Source organism: Physeter macrocephalus, chromosome 4 (genome assembly GCF_002837175.3).
Source record: "Physeter macrocephalus isolate SW-GA chromosome 4, ASM283717v5, whole genome shotgun sequence".
In the NCBI taxonomy this organism is placed as follows: Eukaryota; Metazoa; Chordata; class Mammalia; order Artiodactyla; family Physeteridae; genus Physeter; species Physeter macrocephalus.
The window spans coordinates 127,462,961-127,476,289 of record NC_041217.1 but is presented as its reverse complement, the minus strand read 5'-3'; the positions used below and the strand labels follow the sequence as shown (position 1 = coordinate 127,476,289).

The 13,329-nt window shown below is 40.2% G+C and overlaps 1 protein-coding gene across 5 annotated transcripts in view; it reads left to right on the top strand.

Moving 5' to 3' along the window:
* PDE4B (phosphodiesterase 4B) overlaps window positions 1-13,329 on the top strand; it is a 489,372-nt gene that overhangs the window by 470,754 nt on the left and 5,289 nt on the right. For all 5 annotated transcript variants that reach the window (XM_024119649.3, XM_028489297.2, XM_028489295.2 and 2 more), the window contains 8 exons: window positions 197-290; window positions 6,129-6,307; window positions 7,541-7,639; window positions 7,780-7,944; window positions 9,747-9,846; window positions 11,842-11,996; window positions 12,095-12,217; window positions 12,928-13,110. In XM_024119649.3, coding sequence (XP_023975417.1) covers window positions 197-290; window positions 6,129-6,307; window positions 7,541-7,639; window positions 7,780-7,944; window positions 9,747-9,846; window positions 11,842-11,996; window positions 12,095-12,217; window positions 12,928-13,110 — 1,098 coding nt within the window. The remainder of the gene's footprint in view (window positions 1-196; window positions 291-6,128; window positions 6,308-7,540; window positions 7,640-7,779; window positions 7,945-9,746; window positions 9,847-11,841; window positions 11,997-12,094; window positions 12,218-12,927; window positions 13,111-13,329) is intronic.

Sequence of the window (13,329 nt, the reverse complement as noted above, 5' to 3'; positions counted from 1 at the left end):
AGAAATCTTAAGAAAAGCTTTTTTCCCTAAGGTGACGTTGGAATAATTTCACATTATTGTATTTTGTAGAAACGGTATCATTTATCTAATGATATCTGCTCACTCGGTTTCTTGCTTCTTAATAAAGTTGGAAACATCTAAAATGATAATCTGCTATTTTTTAGGTGGTTAATACGTTTTTGTTCTCTATAAACAGTTCAAAAGAATGCTGAACCGGGAGCTGACACACCTTTCAGAAATGAGCCGATCGGGGAACCAGGTGTCTGAATACATTTCAAATACTTTCTTAGGTAAGATATTCACTGGGAAACTTATTCGATAACTGAGATCAAAAAAAAAAAAAGCTGTAAGGTGTTGTGAAAAAAATGAATGAAAATACCCATCAGAGAGAAGTTTATTATGGGCTAATTAAATTTATATAGACCTCAGGTCACTCTTTATCTACCCACCCACTTCCATCTCTGTCAAGACCTCTGAAGGGGGCGGTGATGGGGGTTCCAGTCATCCAAGCCTTAGGGACAACTCCAATTGGCTCCTCTGACATGGTATTCTTTAAATTCTTCCAGTAACTGGGCTTTGAGCAAAAGGTTTCCTTTTAGATGCTTTGCGAGAGATGGCTGGAGAACTGTATGGTGATTTGACCCATGATGATAAGCTTTGGAAATAATTCGACTGTTGCTTTGCTAAGATATTTCTTTTTTTCCTTTTTTTTTTTCTTTTTTTTGAGTTTAGTAGTAATTTTTTTTAACATCTTTATTGGAGTACAATTGCTCCACAATGGTGTGTCAGTTTCTGCTCTACAACAAAGTGAATCAGCCATACACGTACACATGCTCTCACATCTCCTCCCTCCCGCGCCTCCCTCCCTCCCACCCTCCCCATCCCACCCCTCTAGGTGGTCACAAAGCACGGAGCTGATCCCCCCGTGCCACGCGGCTGCTTCCCACCAGCTATCCACTCCACACCTGGTAGTGTATACAGGTTCTTCATGACCTTTTTTTTTTTTTTCTTAGATTCCATATATATGTGTTAGCATACGGTATTTGTTTTCCTCTTTCTGACTTACTTCACTCTGTATGACAGACTCTAATTCCATCCACCTCACTACAAATAACTCAATTTCGTTTCTTTTTATGGCTGAGTAACGATACATGGGGGGAGGGCACAAAGAATCTCCACCTCTCTGAAGGAGTTAGCCTTCTGCAAGCAGCGTCATTATCTTCCTAATTTGATACTTACCTATCAGTCTCTGCTTTCACATTGCTAGTCTTTAACACATGTCACTGACAGGAAAGGTTTGCATCAGTGCCTCTCAACTACTGTCATGCATCCTGTTTGATTACTAGGAATTTCTGATCTCGTGTTTAAAGCCATTCTGTTGTGTATTTTTCTTGAATAAGGCCTGCAGAACCTGCAAATCTGTACTTCAGAGTGAATGGGTAGCCTTTAGACTCTGATTCTGTTGACTTTCAATTACCACTGAATTATGCTTATTTAGCAGAACTCCACTTTCCAAGGAAATGACCTATTCTTACAGCTGAACATTACACCTCCCTTCTTTTTGGCATTGCTGCATATCCTTAAATCAATGAGCATTTGCCTTGATGTCTTATGGAAACACATACCTCTTCTAGTTTTATTTTAAAAAATCAATTCTATTTCTCTAATACCAAAGCAGTTCCTGCTATCAGCAGATCAATCTTTGATCAGCCTAGTGGAAAGCTCATGGCGCTACTCTGTGGCCAGTGGGCATTGGCATGATTGACAAGTGCCTTTCCAACTGTTTCCAGTATGTGGGTGTCCGCAGCACCTGGTTTTCTCCAGCAGCAGTTGCGGCAACCTTTGTCAGAGAACAAAGGGAAGATTTTTTTCATACATCCTAGCTCCAAGAGGAGCTAGAATCTAATTGAACAGAAAGTGTTGTATACTGATCCTCTTCTTTTCCATTATCCCCCTTTGTTCTTTTGAAGGCAGGCATCTTCTCCTGTCCATCTGTGCGACACCCAATTATTTTTCATAAGCTAGGGACTGTTTTAGGGACAGTCTCCAGGTTAATGACTGTGGGAGAGAAGAATAAAATCAATAAGTGCAAGAACTCATTTTTGTTTTCATAAACATTGAATGTTAAAATATCAGGGCTTGTCTGTCGTCTCAGAAGAGACTCTGACCACTGGAGTAAAGCTGCAGGAAGTCTCTGAGCCCTTCATCATCCAAGGTTGTACCTAAGCAGTCCTCTTGGCTTGTAGCCTCTTTCACTATCTGCTTGCCAACGACCATGAGAATAGTTTAGTATACCAATTATTCTTATTTTAGCATCAAAGGCTATCAAGTGAGGAGGCTGAGAAGATAATAAAAATGAGTTCTCAGTCTCAACACTTTGCCTCTCAGGAACGGGTAACTGTCAACTCTGTTGAATATTCCATTTGCTATGGAGGCATATCTCTTGAGGAAAACCATCATCTGGCTTCTCACTATTCCAAAAAAAATTAAATTATCAACAACAAGTGGTTTGAGGTAGGTTGTTAGAACCTCAGTCCTTACACACTCAACATTAGGACGGTGGTGAGCCTGAGTGTGTGTTTGTGTGTGTGCGTTTGCATGCACACGCGTGTGCACACACAAGGTAGACCCAATCAAACAGACTAGACAGACAGATTATATTCTTGAGAAAATTTAGGGAGAAAAAAATCCATCATATAAACAAAAGATTCATCAGCTACTTCAACTGTAAAATGGGAACACTGGAGTAGATGGCACCCTCTGTCCATTCCAGCTCTAACTTTCTATATGGACAGAGTTTATCAGTCTTGCTAAGACATACCTGGCTACCTGGATTCTCTGGAATAGCCTGTAGGCTTACAATTTGATAATCTTAAAAAGCAAACAAACAAAGCTTGTTTCCGAACTGCAAATGCAGGACATGGAACTCTACGTCCTGTCTTGTGAGCATGGCGAGTATTCCTGGAGGACCAGGAAGCCTTCTTCACAAAATGTCAGATCTGAAAGGGACCTTAATGGCCTCACCCAGTTCCCTCATTTTCCAAGAAGGAAAACTGAGGCCCAGAAGGGTATGTAACTTGACCAAGATTACTTGGCTAAAATGTTCCTGAGCCAGAACTATGACTTCACTCTCTTGACTCCTAGATCAAAATACCTGTCACTTCTTTAACTAGGAAAGGTTACTAGGCTGTCAGAAGAAAATCGCCTTTCAGTAATAGATGTAATCTATGGAGAAAAGTGTTTAAAATCAGGATTGTTGGACCTAAAAATGTGTTTGTTAACAGCGTCCAGTAATGTAAGAGCCTCTTGTCAGAGCACAGCAACCATCTCCAAGAGCACAAAATGGGAAGACCTTATTGATTTCAGTTAAACTTGAAGAGCAGTATCTCAATAAGAGTCATTGAAAGTTAAAATGTGTCATCCAGAAAGGAGGGAAATCCCTCACTGCGGGGAATGTGTGAAACTTGTGTTGTTTCCATTTCAAAGGATGGCGTCCAGATGGACAGGCTGACATGCAGGCAAGAGACCATCAGTGCAGGCACTCTGTGATGCTGATACAGGATAATGGGCTCGGGTTGCTGGTACAGGAGGAAGTGAAGGCCCCAGGGGGAGGGAGCACAGATTAAAGCAAGATATTTAGATGTGATACTACAAGTTAGTTAATATTTTTTCAAACAGAGAAGAATCACTCCTTTAAATCCCCGACTTCCTGTCTCCAAAGCTGGAACATAGAATTCTCAAGACACAGGGAAGAGAACTCAGGAATTTTGCATGATTAAATGCTGTAAGCTAGCAAGAAAAGCACCTCCAATGACGCCATTATCAGAGTTCTGATGTGACCTTTTTTGCATCTGTTTATTTATTTATTTATTTGGTACTGTTCCACTCTTTCCCCACTGTAGTCTGACCATTCTGTAAATGTGAACTCACAAAGCGTGTAGTATGATTCTTCGAGTGTGTGTTTCAGGTTATTTCCGCATGGGGCTGGCTAAGCATTTAACAGAGGAAATTCAGAATAGGGAAACCCATCAGTTGTTCCAATGTCTGCATAGGGAAACACCCATTAATGTCAAAATGGCACTCTCTGTGGATAATGGCTTTCTTCTTTATCGTAATGTTCCAGACACAGTAGTGGTTCGGCTCAATTTCTCACTGTCGCAGGGAATCTTTAATTAACAAAGGGAAAAAGCTGCTAGTCCCACTAGAGGTTTTATATTTGCATTGGCACAGAAGAATCTAACAGCTTCGTTAACCAGGCATGAAGAATGGTGAAGAATGATGGTTAGGAAACGCAGGGGCTATTGTGGCCTTTTATTTTAGCAAAAGTAGTCATTATTAGGAGTGAAGTGACAGGGAGAAAAGTAATTTCAAAAGTAATGTCATATATAGTTTTTATGCCAAAGGTTGAGAGACCAGAAAGAGATTTTAACGGGAATCTGAAGGCCTGGGTTCTAAGCTATTAAATCACTGCGTCTGGAACAAAGTGATTGCAAAATAAATATCTGTTGAATGACTTGCCCTTTGAGCTTGGGAAAGTTGCTGACTTCATCTCAAAAGTGAACATGTGGGATTATTACTGGTTCCCAAACCTGACTCTGATCATCAAAGTCACTTGGGAAGATTTTTTAAAAACACTGATTCAGTAGGACTGGGTGGGGCTCATAAATCTGTATTTTTCAAAAGTTCCCTGGGTGCTTCTGATGCTGAACTAGGTTGGAAACCCCTGAACTAACTGGGATGACCACTAAAATTCCTCCCTAAGGCAGAGTCATAGGCTGATGAATCTAGGAACTTGGGGGCACCCAGAGACAGCACTGAGATGCTAGGGATAGAGAAATCTCTTGCTCCAGCCCTATAGCCAGGTGCCAAGGGTCCAGGACAGCTGCTTCTGCCTTCCTGTGCTCACTTTGCTTTGATGAGTTGTCCACAGGGCTCTGTGAGCAGGCGGAGGTCTCCAGGGAGAACGTGTGACTATGCCATCAGCTGCAAGAGTTGAAAGCAAATCATCTAGATCCCAGCAGGCCATCTGGAAATGTGTCATTTTCAAATAGAGAAGTTGTCTTTGGACTCATTTTCGCTGAAACAAGTAGAGATAAATGTAGGAACTTTTGAAAGCTGCATTAACTCTTTCAGCCACAGGATGTCATTTAGTTCAATGAAGTAGCTGTAGAGCACCTCAATAAGTGATTGCCTCAGTGCATTCACAGGCATCCCTGTGGCCTGAGAGAGTTAATGCATTTTTCAGAAGGGCTCGGGATCCATCCATCTCCCTGTGAAGTGAAATAGAATATTTGACTGCTGATATTTTTAATAGCATGATACAGAAAAAAGAGCTTCTATGAGCAGGTAGACATGTTTTTCTCACTAACCCTAGCTCTCCTTTTATCTTGTTGTAGCAGAATTTTTAAAAAAATTAAATGAGATGATGATTATAAATATTTAATAAGCAGAAATACATTAATAAATGTAATGCCTGTTACCAATGAGAGGCGTTGTTTTTATTTACTAGCAGAATTCATAGACACAAGGCATGAAATAAAACTGAAATTACAGTCTTCCTCTTAACCTCAAATGGTCATAAGCCAAGGCTTTAGAGTAATCATTTGAAGATTAGAAGCCATTTATTTCTCTAACATATATACTACTCATCTAAACTGAACCCAGCTACTGTTATATGGATCTTTTAAATTAAAAAATAATTACAAACATAATAAAGTGAGCAAAACATAAAGCCTGTTTTTATTAACCTGGGCTTGGCTACGTGAACCTTTTCTATTTTTACAAACATACAAGTTATTCACTTTAATAAGAAATTTACATATAAATACTGATGCCTCACCTTGAAAATGTATGAGTGTAATTGTCAGAAATCACCCTGCAAACAGAAGACATGGGATTGAGTTCTACCTCCTCTGCCACTTCTTGAACAACTTATTTCGCTTCTCTGGACGTCAGTTTGCTGCTTTAGCAATAAAATCATGTATCACCGGATTGTCCTGGAGATCAAGTGAGATAACGCTATGACAGACCTTCATAAGATGAGCCATCCATCATAGACCGTTAGAAGTTGTTTTTGAATATTGCAGTGGCACACAGGGACTGGAAAACCTATTTTTGTGTTGTTGCAGACAAGCAGAATGACGTGGAGATTCCATCTCCCACCCAGAAAGACAGGGAGAAAAAGAAAAAGCAACAGCTCATGACACAGATAAGCGGAGTGAAAAAACTGATGCATAGTTCAAGCTTAAATAATACAAGTATCTCACGCTTTGGAGTCAACACGGAAAATGAAGATCATCTAGCCAAGGTGTGTATGAGCTGGGTGTGTGCTCGTGTAGCTCTGCTTTATAGCAGGCAGATGTCTAAAACCTCCTACTAGAAAACAGTGATTGCTTTTGCTTTATTATTAAATAGTATGATGAAGCTGATGTAGCCCGTTGTCCATTGTTGAACACCTAGTTTTCTATACCAAAGGACCATATGTTGTCCTGAGTTGGGTCCATTAACCCATGAATGGAGAATCCTGTTGAACACATATTGGGAGAATCCAAGGTGAGGGCAATAGGCAGGGCTGAATTACCCCAGAGGATATTTCAGAGACTGTATGCCAAGGACCGATGAGAAAATCTGCACTGATTGGCAGAGCTGAAGAAGAAATGAGAGAAATTGACAGCCTTGACCCTTGAGCCCAAACCTCATAGTGGAGGAAGGCTCAGAAAGAATTCATACCTCCTCTCAGAGGCTGTGCAAAGGTGACTGCTGAGGTTCTCTCAGCCTTGTGAGAATATGAAATGAGAACAAATGAACATTCAGTGAGGGAGTGTCTGAAAGATGTCATTAGAAGGAGGTTGATTACACACTGGGCCAAGCCTCTGGGGAGAGCCTGGATCCCTTACTCTGGGCAGTAATTAATAATGGAATAAATTGCTCCTTTAATCAGATAATCTTGGAATAATCCCACAACACAGGATGGAATGATGTTTCTTTCAGGTCTTTCTGTGGCCCAGGAGCTCTAGGATGTAATGGATGACTAGCATCTTCATGACCTTTTATACCAAATCAGGGTTGACTTACACACATTCTAGCAGCTAAGTCTCCTTGACATGGCTCTCAGTGATAATGACCAAAGGGCAGAGAGTTTCCCTGAGATTGTTTTCTAGCTGTTACTCATGGACCAGTGAGCAGAGAAGGGGAGAGACAGGGAAATGGGGCTATAATGATCTCTAATCACTTGCATCTACTTCTGAAAGCAACATTGGTTGAGGACTGACATACGGCAAAAAATTAGAGGTCAGCAGCAAAATTTATCAATAAACACACACTCTCCCTTTTCTGAAAAATATATACAGAAACTTCTAACCAGCATGAAGAGGATACTCAGCTTCCCAGATCATTCCATTTTCAAATGTTCATGCAACCAGAACACTCTAAATAGATACTCTAAAGACTTAGCCAACCCCTGTCCCCAGAATAAATAAAAATAATGAGGCATGTGAACAAAACTGTCCTTATTTCTAAATTTCTCTAATTTTGATGATAGGAGCTGGAAGACCTGAACAAATGGGGCCTTAACATCTTCAATGTGGCTGGATATTCACACAATAGGCCCCTAACATGCATCATGTATGCCATATTCCAGGTGAGTAAACAGGAGTGAATGTTGGTTATCCAATTAGATGCTCTTTATGATTTTTTTCCATCCCAGTTTACTTTTCTGATTTGGCTTTTCTTCATTTTTGGACATCCACTTATTTATCTTCTAATCCTTTTGCCGCATAGGAAAGAGACCTCCTAAAGACATTCAAAATTTCATCTGACACCTTTGTTACCTACATGATGACTTTAGAAGACCATTACCATGCTGATGTGGCATATCATAACAGCCTACACGCTGCTGATGTAGCCCAGTCAACCCATGTTCTTCTTTCTACGCCAGCATTAGATGTGAGTAGTTATGATCTGTTTTGCATACCCTGCCCATCCTCTTTAAAAAGTGCCATACAACATGTGATATATTTATAGAAATAATGTAATTAGATGTTTGTGCGTACTGGAACTGGCTCTTTGTTATGTAGAGCATGTATCAATTGGGTTATTAATATAAATGGATGACATTTCTACTTGCTTTCTCGTATCAGAGTAACCTTTCCTTTACCTCTGTTACAATTGAAAAATTATTTAATTATCAAGCAGTTAATAGGGTGCTCTATTTGTCATTGTATCTCTAGTACCTAATAAGTGTCTAGTTCAGCATTTAGTTTATAGTATATCCTCAGTATGCATGTGCTGATCTGAGCTGCCTACACCATCCCAGGTACTCTGAGGGATAGCACAGAAATATAATATAAAATGGTCTATATAGTTCCTGTTAGGAATAAGCATCCATAGGCTTATCCGCCTAAGAATTCATAAAACTGGTTCTATGGATTGAAGGAAAAGTAACTGAAAAATCTAGAACTGAGGAATTAACAATGCTGAAGCAAAGAGGGCCAGCTTTCCAACTTGTTAGACATCTCTCTAGAAGGTGGCTGTGACTGCTTCTCTCACAGATTAATGCATTTGTATATATCACTATAAGCAGCCCAGTGGGTACAGCAGTCCATGCTCTTCCTTGACAGATGGCAGTGGTGGTCAGGTATTTCCAAAATGTGTAGGCTCACTGTGGGAAGGGACTGGCCACGCCCTAGCCAAGCCCACCTCTGCAGATTCAGCTTGGAAGGTGAAGAAAGATTAAACTGACCCCAACTCTATTGCTTGGGTTCCACATATTCCGAGAAACGAAATCCAAGAAGCTAAGACTGTTTCATAGCCCTGAAGGAAAAAAAAAAAAAAACAGTATTATTTTTATGTTGTGTCAGTATCACACGGTGGGCCAACACTGTTTATCAACTGTCTGTTGCTGTTACCTACTGTGTGGCTAGAAATTAGCATGAGTACCACAGATGTTTAGAGAAGGGAGAGTTCAATGTGTCCTTGCATTATTAGATTGAATGGAAGCATCAGAAGATTTAAGTAACCACGGAGAATGATGAAAGACATTTCAGCCAGAAGCAATTTATACCTAAACAAATACTAGGTTTAAATCATTGCGTACAGGTTGGGGCAGAGGAGGGAGGCTTCATGGGATGGCATGAAGGAGTTGAGCAGTGAGCATTAGGTCTCATTTCTCAGAAATGTCCTCAAATCTTGTCCATACTAATCACTGAGTGGATAGGTATTGATTGAATGGATGAATGAATAAATGTGTGAAAGCTCTGACCACGCTACGAATTTAGCTTTAAGAAATAACTTATTGGCAGGCTTATAAATCTGGAATTTGGCCTTAGTTATTCAGCCTGAAAGTATATGAAGCTTTATATATCAGAGCAGAGCCAGTCTGACTTGCTTCTTTGACCAGTATATGTGCTTGTGTTGCATAAGCACCATCCTGTCATACCACTTATCCAAGAAACAAATATCAGGTACCACCTGCTCTCTTACCATGAGCATTGTGCTAACGCCTTCCCCGAGCCTCAGCCTGCAGGCTCGATGTGGGCATGGGCTCTGACCATCATTCCTCTCACATAAGAGACCTTATGATGACGGACAGAATCTACATTTAATTAAAATAGTATATTGAGACATTGTATAAATCAACAAACCATCTTTCTCCCAACAAGAATGAAATGGGGTACCTCAGTATGAAACTAATTAAGCAGGATAGGCAAATGGAACGTGGAGTTCAGTGCACTCATTTTGCCCTGCAGGCCGTCTTCACAGATTTGGAAATCCTGGCCGCCATTTTTGCAGCTGCTATCCATGACGTTGATCATCCCGGAGTCTCCAATCAGTTTCTCATCAACACAAGTGAGTTCGCCACTAGAACAGTCATTTGAGATAATTGTATGAGTCACTGCTTCATTTTTTTCCTCCTGATGTTTTCATTATGGATAATAATAAGGGTAATAATGAGGTAATCCTTCCATTCCACTGAAACTGGTAAGACCTTTCCTGGATACTGTGTCCAGTCTAGCAACATCATTTTGAGCTGCATGGAGAACTTGGAAAGGGTCAGAGGGTAGCCATAAAAAGTACTCAATGTTTGGAAAATGCAATATGTGAGGAAAGAGTAACACATGTAGAATTATCCAGTAAGGATACAGAAAGGCTTGGGAATAATGTGGTAATGAGTTTTCAGGATTATGCAGGGCTCTCACACAGAGCATGGTGACCCACTAGTGTCCCTCTCTACTGAGGAAGCAGGTCCAAACGTTGTATCTGAGCATGGGAGCCTCCATATAGAAATAAGACTCCAAGAAAAAGCTTCCACAATTCAGGATGGAGGGTCAGGTCATTAAAAGTCTCACACACTCTTTTCCAACTTCATAGGTTTGATTATGCACTGGTCTGTAGTATGGATTGGTCTGACTTCAGTGACCTTCAAGGGCTGGCCCATCCTTAGGATCCCAAGCCCTACTCAAAGCTTTTGTCATGCTCGAAATATTTAGTATCCATGCTAATGAAAATCCATGATTTTTCCCAGTTAATGTACCATTTCTAAATGCTGAAAATCTAAGTACTTTTTTCTTCCGAGAATACTGGTTATCTTGTTGTGGTCAAGATTAACATCAAGTGCTGACAGTTTTAAGAAATATTGGAGCTACTTGCTGTGAAAGAGCCCTTATCATACTTAATCATCAAGATATTTGAATGACTAAGTGTGAGGTACCTTGGTTTATTTTACCTTGTTTTTCTATTGAAGGAACGTAAACTTTGGGCAGCTGCTTGTCTGTGTGGGTTATATCAGCTGGTGTACTGTGGTGTCATGAACCATTCCATATATAGGCCAGTTAGCTTGACACAGAAAAATGGTCTTTCTGCCAAAGCCACGTACCATAAAAAGCCAGCTTGCAGAGCTATGCCCTTGATCACAGGATGAACAAGGCAAGAGTGCTGAAACGACATCACATATCCCACCACCTTTTCTGAAGATGTAACTCAAAGCACACTGTAAAAGCAATGGTTTATGAGTAACAATGCCTACAATTAGTAACATATTATCATCACTTGGCTATCATTCTTGGTTAAGAGAAAATGTGCCTTCATGAGTTTGATGACCATGTTCTCAATTGCAGACCATGGCGCTGCCTAACAAAGGATGTCTGTGATTCTTCTGTGTGAAAGGCAGGCTAGAAGCTGTAGTTTAGGTACCTAGATAATGCAGTTTCTGTTGTATAGGGCCATAGGGCAGAACTGGGATATCAAGATTGTTGTAAAAAAGTATTGTTTTGTTACCATATTTATAGAAAGCTCCAAAGAGCTACATTATTTGGATAAAGTTAAATTTTACACTCACACCATTATCTTCTTTGAAAATCCAAAGCTCACAATTGATGGAGCTGGGAAACATATCAAAAAGTGAAATAATGTGAAAAATTTTAATACCTTGGGTAAAGTTTAGTGGCATTTTCAGTCTATTCTTTTTCCAAAGCACACATTTGTGAAGACATAAGGGAAGTTACAAACTGAGATAAAAATAGGATTAATTGCTTGGGAATGCCCTTACCTAAAATGTCAAATTCTTCATTTGAAGTGAAAAGGAAAAAAAGGATTTTAAAAATACTGTGACTTTTAATCAAAGAGAAAGTTTATGAGCTAATATCTACTGGAAACTTTTTTTTTACTTAGGAACTGACTATTTCTCTTTGTAGAGGGAGACTCTGTCTCTAATAGAAAATGACATATGGGGTCTTGGTTCTTGAAATCATATGGAGAGAACTAGATCTGATTTCACACTGAGGTAATTTCACAGTTTGAATTGTATCCCTTTTTATTAAATCATCATTTTTCCTTGTTTATTAGATTCAGAACTTGCTTTGATGTATAATGATGAATCTGTGTTGGAAAACCATCACCTTGCTGTGGGTTTCAAACTGCTCCAAGAAGAACACTGTGACATCTTCCAGAATCTCACCAAGAAGCAGCGTCAGACACTAAGGAAGATGGTTATTGACATGGTAAGACTTTGGCCTCCCTGTGTTCCTCACTTACTTTTGCGGGAAGAGAAAATCCATTTCCTTGATAAACTGAGTCCTTTTTTTTTTTTTAACCTCAGGTCTTAGCAACTGATATGTCCAAACACATGAGCCTGCTGGCAGACCTGAAGACAATGGTAGAAACAAAGAAAGTTACAAGTTCCGGCGTTCTTCTCCTGGACAACTATACTGATCGTATACAGGTATTTGACAGACGCCTTTGATTTAACACAAAGCCACACCAAATTAATGAAACAACAATTAGAAAAAGAAAAACAAGTTTACTTAGTTGCATGTCCTAGGTTACTACTACGGCTTTGGGCTTATTTTAAGAACGAGCAAAGGAAAATGGACATTCAAGTTGATTCTCTAATTTACGAAGAAAAACAGAACCCTATTTATTGAATTGCTTAATTCTAAAAATAAACAGCAAAATCTCTTTGTAATAGGGTATACATGACTGCTGATCCCAAAAGCTCATGTTTGGATATAAATCCCACTGACTTGAGCTTTGTTAGGTCTGTTTTGGTTATACAAATTGCCCTCAGTTGGTCTCCTCTTTCCACAAGTGGAAAATATGAAGACATCTACTTTGAGTAATTCTTTGCATTTTTTCCAAACTGAGGAGAGGAAACCATGGCAGCATCTGACCTCTAATGTCCCTTCCAGTTTTTAAATTCAATGACTGTCAATCAAAGAAGACACATTTTCCCTTTGGGGACTCTTATAATGGTAAATAACTAACTCTGGCCAGCACCACTGTAATCCTGCTTTCTTGGTGCAAGCACCATAATTATAATGCAACTAAAATGTTCTTGAGTCTGGTACCAAGTGTACTAGTATGAGAGGGATGAGATGTTCTGGTAGTATTTATACCTCATTTTATGGGATTTCCAAAATTTGATGATTTCAGGTCCTTCGCAACATGGTACACTGTGCAGACCTGAGCAACCCCACCAAGTCCCTGGAATTGTATCGGCAATGGACAGACCGCATCATGGAGGAATTTTTCCAGCAGGGAGACAAAGAGCGGGAGAGGGGAATGGAGATTAGCCCCATGTGTGATAAGCACACAGCTTCCGTGGAAAAATCCCAGGTATCTAATATAAGGTTTCAAAGTTTCTGTGAGCTCTGCTGATGGTTGAACTGGAGGGCTACTTTCTAGCTATTTTCTTTCTTTTTTTTTTTTTTTTTTGCGGTATGCGGGCCTCTCACTGTTGCGGCCTCTCCCGTTGCGGGGCACAGGCTCCGGACGCGCAGGCTCAGCGGCCATGGCTCACGGGCCCAGCCGCTCCGCGGCATGTGGGATCTTCCC